We start from the raw sequence: 12,579 nt of genomic DNA, 5'->3' as shown, positions 1-12,579 counted from the left end.
CAGCCAGCCAGCCAGCCAGCCAGCCAGCCAGCCAGCCAGCCAGCCAGCCAGCCAGCCAGCCAGCCTACATCAGATTGGCCTGCAGGCAAGTCTGTGGATATTTTCTTGATTGACAATTGGTGTAGGAATGTCCAGCCCACCCCTAAGGTTTATATAAAAAACAAGTTGAATGAGCCATGAAGAGCAAGCCAATAAGCAAAGTTCCTCTATGATCTCTGCTTCAGGTCCTGTCACGAGTTCCCAATAAGCTATGAAATAAAATAAACCCTTTCTTAAATTGCTTTGTTTGTTTGCTTTGTTTTTCAAGATAGGGTTCTCTGTGTTGCTTTGGCTGACCTGGAACTCACTCTATAGACCAGGCTGGCCTCCAACTCACAGAGATCTGCCTGCCTCTGCCTCCTGAGTACTGAGATTAAAGGTATATTGCCACCACCGCCTGGCTTGTTTTTGTTCATGACATTTATCACAGCAATAAAAAGCAAACCAGAACAATTCATTTCCAATTGGACAGTATATACATGCAGTAGTACTAAGACAGCAAGCCATGTACATACAGGTGTTCAATCAATACCTGCTGACAACAAGCCAAATATAGTTGTAAAATCTAAAACCCACTAACATTCTAAGTAATCCACTAATCCCCAGACATTCAGAACAGAGATGCAGCTTGAGCACTGTGTTAAGTAACCTGAGTCAGTTGCAAAGAGGAGCACATGAGTTCACCATGTGGTGGTTAGGAGAGGAAAGGATGATCAACCAGCACTAAGTATCTCAGTTTCAAAAAGAAGTTCTCATGCGCTATTGTACATGAGATATAATAATGTATTAAACATTTTAAAAAGCTAGGGGGAAAAACAGTTTATCATGAAGAAATGTTATGTATGAAGAGATAAACAGATTTAGCCTAACTTAAATACTATAAATTATACATGTAAACTAAAACATTACATAGCAGATACCTCCCCTTCCCATGTTTTTGTATTGTCCTATTTTGTTTTGTGACATTGTCTCGCTATGTAGACTAGATTAGCTTTGAATTCACTATGTAGCCCAGGCTAGCCTCAAATTACCAATTCTCCTGTTTCGGCTTCCTAAGTGCTGGGATCACAAGAATGCTCCACCACCCCTAGCTTTTATTTCTCACTCTCTTTGTTTTTTAGATTTATCTATATAACTATCTTGTCTACATGTATGTCTGTGCACCATGGGGCCTTGAGCGGTCAGAAGAGGGTGTTGGTTATCCTAGATTTGGAGATACAAATGGTTGTAAGCCTGAACCTAGTGTCCTCAACAAGGGAAACAAGTGTTCTGTAGTAATATGAGCGGCGGGGCTGCGTCCTGGGCACCCGGCCGCCTGCATGGCTAGCTTATACCCAAAATAATTACACAGAAACTGTATTCTTTTAAACACTGCCTAGCCCATTAGTTCCAGCCTCTTATTGGCTAGCTCTTACATATCGATCTAACCCATTTCTAATAATCTGTGTAGCCCACGAGGTGGCTTACCAGGGAGGATCTTAACCTGCATCTGTGTCCGGCAGGAGATCATGGCGATTGCCTGACTCGGCTTCTTTCTCCCAGCATTCTGTTCTGTCTACTCCGCCTACCTAATTTTCTGTCCTATTAAAGGGCCAAGGCAGTTTTTTTATTACTTAACCAATGAAACAACCGATAGAAAGATGACCCTCCTCCATCAGTGTTCCTAACCAACAACTACTAAGTCATCTCTTCCACCCCCACAGCTCTTACTGTATAAGACAAGGCCTCACTACATAACTCAAGTTGACCTCAAACTCATGAGATCCTTCAAGTATTGGCAATATGTTTAATTTTTCTGTTGTGACCAAAATCATAAAGGCAGAGAGAAAAAAAGAATAAGACAACAAAACAGGAAGAAAAAAATCCTTGAAGAAAAGAAACCCTAAAGAAAGAATATATGTCCAGAAATTTCAAAGTTACCTATGATTGTAAAAATTTAAGAAAAGAGCCGGGTAGTGATGATGACGCACGCCTTTAATCCCAGCACTCGGGAGGCAGAGGCAGGTGGATCTCCTTGAGTTTGAGGCCAGCCTGGTCTACAAAAGTTCTAAGATACACTCCAATGCTACAAAGAAACCCTGTCTCAAAAAAACCCACCCCAAAATAACAAACAAAAGTTAAGAAAAGGTTGAGGGCTGAGGAGACAGCACAGCAGTAAATAACACTATGTGTATTTAAAAATGACCTGGAGTCAGTCCTCAGCTCCCACGTGGTGTCTTATAATTTACAATTCACTGTAACTCCAGTTCTGGGGACTTGATGCTTGCCCACTGCTGGCCTCTATAGGAACCAGTAATACATAGTACACAGACATACATAGTACACAGACATACATAGTACACAGACACACATGCAGGCAAAAACACCCATACACAAAACCAAAGGAATTAAAAATAAAAATAAACAAATAAAAATGGTTTAAGAAGGCCCAGCAATGGGGGTGCACGCCTTTAACCCCAGCACTCGGAGGTAGAGGCAGGTGGGTCTCTGTGAGTTTGAGGCCACCCAGCCTGGTCTACATAGTGAGTTTCGGGACAGGCTCCAAAGCTACAGAGAACCCTGTCTCAAGAAACCAGAAGAAAAAAAAATCCAGAAGCAATTTTATTTTGTATTCCATGGTTCATTCTATTGGAGCCAAGGACATGTCAAGTGACAGCATCAGAAACAACTTTCTAAAATGGCTAGAGAGGGCAGTGAAGCTCACGAGGTAAACAAGTAATATCTGAGATAAAAGAGAGAATTCAATATAATTATTAAATTCCAGCACTGTGGGTGTGTGCCACCAAGCCCAGCTATTTATCTACTTTTAGTTCCTTATTTCTGAGAAGAGGAGTGTAATGGCTTGATTAACTGTTAGAAATTGTCTGAAGCTTAAATAAGTAGTCCAAAGTTACAAAGCCAAGGAAATGATAGAGCAAGCCTCCAGTATTCCTGACATCTTTGGCTATATTCTCAAAGTTAAAACAAGCAGCACTTTATCATTACTATTGATTTTATTTATTGACCATTTTCCCCCACTTTGTTCTTCAAAACAGGGTTTCACTGTGTAGCCCTGGCTGGCCTTGCACTCACAGAGATCCACTTGCCTCTGCCTCCCTTGTGTGGCACAACTGCCTAGCCTATTTATTTTAATTTTGAAATAAGGTCTCTCTGTAGCCCTGGTTGTCCTGGAACTCACTAAGCAGATCAGGCTGGCCTTGATCTCAAAACAGAGACCCACCTATCTCTGCCTCCTTTGAAAGATAAATAAAAGTCACTTCCATCTTTTCATAGCATTCCAGAATAACAGAGATGTGCATTTGCTCTACACTATCATAATTTTTCTCTATATTTGGTTCTTTAATTCAACTGTAAAAAGATCAGAGGCAGCCGGCCAGTGGAGGAACACACCTTTAATCCCAGCACTTTGGAGGCAGAAGCAAGTGCATCTCTGAGTTTAAGGCCAGCCTGATCTATTCAGGATAGCCAGAGCTACATAATGAGACCCAAAAATAAACAAATAAAAAATGGCAGAACAAGCCGGGCGGTGGTGGCGCACGCCTTTAATCCCAGCACTCGGGAGGTAGAGGCAGGCGGATCTCTGTGAGTTCGAGGCCAGCCTGGTCTACAAGAGCTAGTTCCAGGACAGGAACCAAAAACTGCGAAGAAACCCTGTCTCGAAAATAAAAAAAATAAAAAAAAAAAAAAGGCAGAACATAATTTCAACTTGTACTTTTTAAAAAAAATTTACTTATTAAGTATACAGTATTCTGCCTGCATGTAACCCTGCAGACCAGAAGAGGGCACTAAATCTCACTGCAGATAGTTGTGAGCCACCATGTGATTGCTGGGAATTGAACTCAGGACCTTTGGAAGAGCAGGCAAAGCTCTTAACCACTGAGCCATCTCTCCAGCCCCTCATCTTATATTTTTTATAAACATGTATCACAGTAAGTAATAAATTCAGATATCACGTGTTCCACATTTCAATGGCAACTAGCACGGGAATGTAACAATGATAGAACTTTGTAAAGATATAAGATTAAGCTGCAAAGTCTGGCATAGGGGAAGATATATTCTGGGCAAGGTAGCCTCCATTTATGAATCAAACAAATCTAAAGGTATGAGATTGCCTTTCTCTACACTGGGACTTTAGTCTTAAGGACCTAAGGCTATTATGTATAATGACAGAATTTGGGCACAAAATTTGTTCAGCCTTTTTAACTTCAAGGAATAAAAACTTAACCATTCAATCTAGTCATTTAAGAAAAAATATTAAATTCTGTGTTTTTGTAACTATTCATAAGATGTGTCAAAGGGAGTATTTTATTCACCAGTAAGAGGTGGGATATCACGGGTAACTGTTTCTTCTGCTTCTTCTAAACCATTATTTATCGATGGCCTCACTTGAACTGCTTGACTTGAGTAAGCTGCTCCATTAGCTGACGTTGTGCTGGTAGTGATTTCATCCACCTGTTCCATATCAAGTTGCTTTACTATCTCCTCAGCTTCCACAGCCTGTCCTGGGGAATCCGAGCCTGACGTTCCTGAAATTGTCCATAAGTAAACTCTAAATCACTTCAAAGCACAAATATTAGAAAAGCTAAATACAATCAACACTACAATTTATTTAAATGATAACCCATAAAAAAGCAAAACCGAGAGTACCACTGTTTGAAATATCTATAAAAATCCCAATAAACAATGGGAAATAAAGATTACTACAGGCACCTGTCCTTGTTTTTTAGTACTAGGTACTGAACCTAGGAGTTCATCACACACTAGCCAAGCCCAGCCCTCTGCCACTGAGCTATAGCCCTAGACTTCTTTCACTCTGAGGCAAGGTATCATTGAGTACTTCAGTAAGAGTTTTAACATTCAATCCTCCTGCCTCCGCCTCCACAGCAGTTTTGGATTATAGGTCTGTGTCACCAGGAATGGCTACACTAATATTTATGAACTAAGTTTTCCTTAACTTCTCAAATAGTTCAGAAACACCTCATAAGTCAATTAACAACCACAATTTAGAACTTTCCATTAAAGTACTGCGTGTGAGGCATTTGATAAACATTCATCACCCCAAACAGCTCTCCATCTTTCCAGTTCAAATACACTAAACATTCTAGCCACAGAGGACAACTAAATTCTCAAGTTATCCAAGAAGGGGCTAAATGTTGCCCTAACCATGATTAATCTTTTTATTAAAAGACTCAAGATTAATTTTTTTTTTTTTAATTTTTCGTGACAGGGTTTCTCTGTAGCTTTGGATCCTGTCTCCTGTCCTGGAACTAGCTCTTGTAGATCAGGTGGCCTCGAACTCATAGAGATCCGCCTGCCTCTGTCTCCCAAGTGCTGAGACAAAAGGTGTATGCCACCACCGCCCAGCTAAAAAATGATTTTTACTTACCATTTTTATTTGCTGGTGAAAAAAAGTTGAAGACAGGAGAAAATATGGTCCCCAGCAATGTAGTCCTTGGTGGGCTACCTGCAGAAGGGTTATCTTCTAATTTCCCATTTTGTTTTATATGTTGATTTGTCATTTCATAACTACCAGCTTCTAAGAAAGAAACAGAGAAGAAAGTAATGTCTAGAAACACTGCATTTCAGGTTATGTGCTGTAAATAATTTTTAATGTATTTACATTAAAATGTATTTCATGTAGACCAACATTAATGTTTATAAGTGCTTATTAAAGAACTCCTGAGGCAAATTCCTTAAAAATCAAACTCTTTTATCTATTTACAATGCTCTAACTGTTAACACTCACTTGTTTAGGTGGAAGCTCCACTTTGTCCCCACCCCTCTCTTTCCTGACCCCACCTTCAGAAAGGCCATCAAGCAGTGGTTCCTCTCTGAGATGCTCCAGACCAAGCTTACAGGGTATTTAAGAGGGGAAGGAGTTTGAGTGTGTGTGAGAGTGTGTGTGTGAGTGTGTGTGTGTGAGTGTGTGTCTCAGACCTGCCATGTGATTTCTGCTTTCGTCCCCAAGAATCACCCAGGGGTGCTTTGCTTACTAAACCTGGACTTTTAACTTGGCCTGATCTGATTTATTGCATCAGGAGAGAAACCCAATATTGGGGTACAGAAACCTTTCATCACTGAGTTTCTTCAAAGGTGATTTGCATCTAAAATGAAATAAACTGAAAGGTTTCCGATCAGCAGAAAATGAAGAAAATCCTTGTAAGCAAGCAAACAAGTTACCAATTCTAACACTCAGACACAAGATTCTTGCTGTTTATATTTTGGGACATTAGCTATTTCAGAAAACTTTGACATCTACTTCTAGTAAATGACTGCTAATGAATATAGTTAGATCCACAAACAAGTGTTTTATATAATTACAACTAAATTGTCATAATGTTGATGTGTATCCCTTTTCTTGGTGTTGGAAACAGAACAAGCTATCCAAGCACCCTACTACTGTGGTAATTCCTCCTAGCTCCAATTCATAAATATTGTAGGGTAAGTAATACAAATTTGGTATTCTGCCTGTACTCATTTTAATCCAAAGAAAAAATTGTAGAAAAATAATTTTTAATTTCACTTGATGCTTTAAACTAATTCTCGGTACAAAAATAGACTATAAAAACAAAGCAAGGTAAGAGCATTGAGCATTGCCTGCTCTTCCAAAGGTCCTGAGTTCAATTCCCAGCAACCACATGGTGGCTCACAACCATCTGTAATGAGGTCTGGTGCACTCTTCTGGCCTGCAGACATACATATAGACAGAATATTGTATACATAATAAATAAATATTTAAAAAAAAACAAAGCAAGGGGCTAGAGAGATGACTCAGCAGTTAAGAAAACTAACTGCCCCTATAGGTCTTGAGTTCAATTCCCAGCAACCACATGGTGGTGGCTCACAACCATCTATAGTGGGATCTAATGCCCTCTTATGGCATAAAGGTGTACATGCAGAAAGAGCACTCACATATAAATATTTTCTTTCTCTTTTTTTTAAAAGGCAAAAATTGTAATAAATGTTTTATTGTTGCTTTTTGAGTTAGTATTTTGATTTGTTGCCTAGCCTGGCCTTGATGTCTCAATCCTCTTGCCTTTTGAGTTCTATGGTTATAGGCAAAGGCCACTATGCCTAGCTTCAAAGCAGGTTTTCAAAACAAAGGGTCATGGCAGGTGTGGAGGGACTTTTGCTTACAGCTAAAGGAAAGATAGCATCAAATCATCAACAAACCTCCATTGACTGGACTTTTCCGTCTTACTCGAGACAACTGCTTGTTAGGCTTTTCTCCAGCTCTTGGTGTTGATGAAATCAAATTATTATCTATATCACGTTCAATTCTACTCCGTTTCGAAGGATTTTCTCTCTCTTCCTTAAGATACAACAGAAAAAAATTCACTGAGCATAATTATTCTGCCTTTCAATTTAAATAAAATATATAAGACACAATATATTTTTCTCATGCTTTTCAAATCATGAAGAAACTAAATGCAATTAGCAATGAAGATAGACCAGCAATGTTAAAAGTGTTAATGTAGTTATACTTCACAATTATAAGTACAGCATACCCAGAACAAGTTTTCTAAGGCTCCTAAATTTTCTATGCTCCTGAAATACTGAATTTTACAATATGCTCTGGATTACTGACCAGCTTTATTATTTATCTCATTCATCTAAGACTCTTCACAGAACACACAGTAACAGTAATTCAGACCTGGTGAACAGACCTACAAACACCATTACTTGAGAGGCTACGCAGGACAGCCAATTCAAGGTCAGCCCAAGATATTTGGTAAGACCTCAACTTAAGAAAAACCACAGCTGGGCAATGGTAGTGCAAACTTTTAATCCCAGCACTAGGGAGGTGGAGTGATACGGCTAGGTGGAGAGAGGTATATAACGTATGAGGAGACAAGAGCTCATTGCAGCCTGCAGTCGTTTTAAGGACAGGATTGCCCCTTTGCTTGTCTGAGCCTTGGCAGAGGTAAGAACTCTCTAGTGGCTGGCTGCTTTGCTTTTCTGATCTTCAGCTTGAACCCCAATATCTGTTTCTGGGTTTTTATTATTCGTGCTACACAAATCTGTCTCAACAAGACAAACAAAGGGTTGGGGCTGTTGCTCAGTGCTTATTTAGCATGAATAAGGCCCTGGCTTTGTTCTCCAGCAGCCAAAGCAGGTGCTGTGACATGTGTTGCCAGCAGTTTGTAGGTAGTCATCCTCTGATACATAAAGCGGCATGAAACTTAGAGAAAGGAAAAAGAAGATTACCTACTTATTATTTATTATGGTCCTGGGCCAGTTAAGATGCCTTAATAGGCAAAGGTTCCTGCTGCCCACCTGAGTTGGAGCCTTACGACTCTCATGGTTGTAGGTCCTGACCTTCACACATGTGTTTTGGCATATACACACCCATACATATACGTGTACATAATAAATACAAAGTAATTAAAGTATTTATTATGGTACTATCAGTTATTTCATTCTAAGGATTACAATATTACTATCCATGTCAGGTGTGGTAGTGCACATCTTTAATATCTGCACTCTGGACACAGATGGATCTCTTTGTGTTCAAGGCTAGCCTAATCTACACAGAGTTCTAGGATAGCTAAGGCTACAGGAAAACCCTGAATTGAAAAACCAACCAAACAAACAAACAAACAATCTTACTAGCCAAACCCTAATTTGAAACATTTCTTCAAGTTTCTTTTAGTAGAGAATAGTAGAAATGCTGAATGCTAGGCATATATAATGTAGTAGACAGAGCAGAAAACATATAAATGCAACATGCATGGAGAAGTGCTTTTTGTTTTGGAAAGCATCGTGCATGATACATGCTTTTAATCCCAGCACTCAGGAGACAGAGGCAGGCAGATCTCTGGGAGTTTCTGGGCAGCCTGATTTATACAGAGTTCCAGGTAGTCCTGGACTTTTGGTGAAACTCTGATCCAAAACAAAAATGAGTCGGGCGGTGGTGGTGCACGCCTTTAATCCCAGCACTTGGGAGGCAAAAGCAGGCGGATCTCTGTGAGTTCAAGACCAGCCTGGTCTACAGGACTGGCTCCAGGACAGGCTCCAAAGCCACAGAGAAACTCTGTCTTGAAAAACAAACAAACAAACAAAAAAAAAACAAAAACAAAAACAAAAACGATCTAATAATGTTTTTCAGATCAAGGGACATAAATCCAACAGTGAATCATGAAATTAATTTATAGTTTTATGATCATCTTTAAAAGAAACGACAGAACAAAGCCGGGCAGTGGTGGCGCATGCCTTTAATCTAGCACTCAGAAGGCAGAGCAGGCGGATCTCTGTGAGTTTGAGGACAGACTGGTCTACAAGAGCTAGTTCCAGGACTGCTAGGATTGTTACACAGAGAAACCCTGTCTCTAAAAACCAAGAGTTCCAGGACAGCCAGGGCTGTTACACAGAGAAACCCTGCTTCTGCTTGGGGAGTGGGGGAAGGGAGGGAGTCTTCAAAAAAAAAAATAAATTAAAAAGAACTTGTTAGCTATAACCATATTTATTACTATGAATAAGCCAAGAAACTGATTGTTATCTTTCAAAAATACTTGCCCCAAGAAACACAGAATAAAGTCATTAACAGCCATAACAAAATCTACATTATAAATAAGTTTCTGAGACTGATTTTCCACTTTGTATCATCTAGTCTGAAAACGATTCTGAGACCAAGCACTTGGCATCAACCCCAATTTCCCTGACACTTAGAAGAGTAACTGATTTCCTTAAGTTGTTATGAGAAACCCATAATATCAATGTAGAACACGTCTAAGTCTTTTTTAATAATTTTGTTTCTGCTGCAGTTTTTAATAATTTTGTTCTTGCTATACCTACTGTTCATCTACACTATGCTAAATCTGTTTTCTTTAATAATTCAAAAGAATGAAGAAAATCCTCTTTTGCTTTCTACAATACTATGCTGAAAAACAGAAGGCTAGTGGTACAGTGGTACAATTATAATCCCAACACTCAGGACGTTAAAGCAAGATGACTGCCAGAAAGTTTCAAGTTAGCCCGGGCTACACAGCAAATACCTCTCAAAAATACAAAGCAACTATGACAGAAAGCTATCATTAGTTCTGTGGAATGTTTGTTTTGAACTTTCATTCATTTCACATGTAATATAAAACCAAAATGTGTATATAACCCTTAAAATGAGCTCTATCAATATCAACTTCTATATGCTTAGAGAAAATAACCTAAGCATGATTTTTTTTTTATGTAGGTGTGAGGCTAAAGTATTACCTTGGGCGTGCTTCCTTTAATGAATTTTTTAATTGAGGACAATAAGCCAGTTTCATTCTTTGATGGTTTTTCTCCTCCCGAAGGTAAGCTATCATCAACCTCTGAGTATTTCCTTTTTGCTCTGGCAGTGCGCTGTGTTTGGATTGGACTGGATTGCTGAGAAGCCTTCCGTGTTCTCAGCTTCATCTTTTATGGGTGCCACATGTAAACCTGTAGGAAAAAAAATAACACAAATTACCCAATATGCCCAGTTAACTTACACAATAAAAATCTACTTCTTTAAAAGAGCCCGGGTTTCTAAGAGGAAGTGAAAGGCACTATATTTTAAATGTAATCTACCAAGTAAACTCAACAACATGTTGATATTGCATCCTATAAGAGAAAGTAGAGTAATACCAAAGGGAGTACACAATCTTTCTAACACTGTGCTTATCCTTACCTATGCCAAAATTATGTTAAGTCATCATTTACTCTACAAATATTTATTAGGCAGTTAAACACACTTGAGATCCCAAGCTAGGTAAGCACTGAGACAAAAGTAAACAATGTAGGGAAGGGTTTTGTCCTTTTGACCTTAAGATATATTAGGGGTAAAACCTGTCATTTGAAGAATGAATTTCATAAATATTATATTTATGAAACCAATAGCAATGTAAGAGTTGAAAGAGAGGCTGGATCACTTTGATAAGAGTTCAGTCTTATCACACATAATAAAACTAGATTTATGGGCGGATGTGTGAATTAATGCTACAACATGAGAGGTCCCAGATTCTGCTTCCAGCTACACATATACAAATATACATAATTAAAAAGAAATTTTGGAGAGATGGCTCAGCAGTAAAGAGCACTTGTTGCTCTTCCAGAGAACCCAGGTTTGATTTTCTCACCTACAATGGAGGCTCACAACAATCTGGTCCAGTTCCAGGGGACCTGACACCCTCTTTAGGACTCTCCAAGTACCAGCACCTTCATGGTACTCAGATACACATGTAGGTAGGCAAAACACAAATTCAAAAAAAGTTTTTAGAAAGAAAAAGGAAAAATGTTGTTAAATGAACATACTTGTAAGACAACCCATAAAATAAATACACACACACACACACAAAAACAGGCTCCAAAACCACAGAGAAACCCTGTCTCAAAAAACCAAAAAAAAACCAAAAAACCAAAAACCAAAAAACAAACAAACAAAAAAACTGCTTGCCTCTTCAAAGCCTGCTTAAAACCTCTTTAATCTCAGTACTCAGTAGACAGAGGCAGACAGTTCTGTAAGAGCAGGAGGCTAGCCTGGGCTACATGAGAGCCTGTCTCAAAAAACAATAAATCAGACATCAAAATTAAAAATTTTAATTGTGTACCAAGGACGCTAATATACAAAGTCAAAATGTAACCCAAGAGCCAGTGAGCTGGATCAATGGGTAAACACAGTTTGAATTTAATCCTCAGGACCCACATGGTGGGATATTAGAGACCCATAAACTGTCCTCCAACCTTGCATATCATGGCATGCATATGAATTGTGTGTATATATATATGAAGAAAATGTGTACAAATCATTCATCTTGAGGAATTGGTATCCAGACCACGTAAAGGAACCCCATCAGAGACTAGAAATTGACTAGATTCAAAAAGAAACACCGGCAACAGACAAGGTAACCAAGAACTGAGGCCAGCCTAGAGAGTCACCCAGCTTTAAGGGTCTTAAGAGGAAAATGCAATCCAGGGCCAAGTAAAGCACTGTTTTCTTTCTTTACTTTCAATCTGGCCAGGCTGATCCTTTCCTTGAACTAAATCAGAAGACAATATGAAGGGGGGGGGGCAGACTTATTAAAACTGTAATCCAAGAAAGGACTATAACCAATTCTGCTTAAAGTTCTGCTGTAACAGAATTCTGCCTCAATTACAGAAAGCTGATAATTAAGTTGCCGCAGCCCAACACCAACAACAGTTGAAAATTTGGGTGAATCACAAAAGAGATTTTTCTTGTAACCATAGTACTAAGGACTTGCAGTAACTAAGAAATCTCAATCCAAGAAAATGCCAGGTGCTGGTGGTGGTGGTACACACAGTTGATCCCAGCACTTAGGGAGGCAGAGGCAGGCTGACCTTCATGAGTTCAAGGACAGTCAGTCTGTCTATAGAGCAAGTTCCAGGACCATCAGGGCTATTAGAGAAACCCTGTCACGAAAAAACCCAACGTGTGTGTGTGATTTTTAAACTTTTCTTTAGATTTACTGGAGTTATGGATGGTTGTGAGCCACCACATGGGTGCTGGGAATCATACCCAGGACCTTTGCAAGAGCAACAAATGCTCTTGACCACTGAGCTATCTCT

The 12,579-nt window shown here is 39.3% G+C and overlaps 1 protein-coding gene across 1 annotated transcript in view; it reads right to left on the bottom strand.

Annotated features, from left to right (window-relative positions):
• Nucleotides 1-12,579, bottom strand: part of Ctdspl2 (CTD small phosphatase like 2) — a 50,426-nt gene that overhangs the window by 25,322 nt on the left and 12,525 nt on the right. The window contains exons 2-5 of the mRNA XM_005364358.3: nucleotides 10,246-10,455; nucleotides 7,213-7,351; nucleotides 5,426-5,575; nucleotides 4,353-4,565 (exon numbers count right to left, since the gene is read on the bottom strand). Of these exons, the coding sequence (XP_005364415.1) occupies nucleotides 4,353-4,565; nucleotides 5,426-5,575; nucleotides 7,213-7,351; nucleotides 10,246-10,431 (688 nt within the window). The 5' untranslated portion in view covers nucleotides 10,432-10,455. The remainder of the gene's footprint in view (nucleotides 1-4,352; nucleotides 4,566-5,425; nucleotides 5,576-7,212; nucleotides 7,352-10,245; nucleotides 10,456-12,579) is intronic.

Source organism: Microtus ochrogaster (assembly GCF_000317375.1).
Source record: "Microtus ochrogaster isolate Prairie Vole_2 chromosome 14 unlocalized genomic scaffold, MicOch1.0 chr14_random_1, whole genome shotgun sequence".
NCBI lineage: Eukaryota > Metazoa > Chordata > Mammalia > Rodentia > Cricetidae > Microtus > Microtus ochrogaster.
The sequence above is the reverse complement of the archived record's forward strand: the minus strand, read 5'-3'. Positions and strand labels throughout refer to the sequence as shown.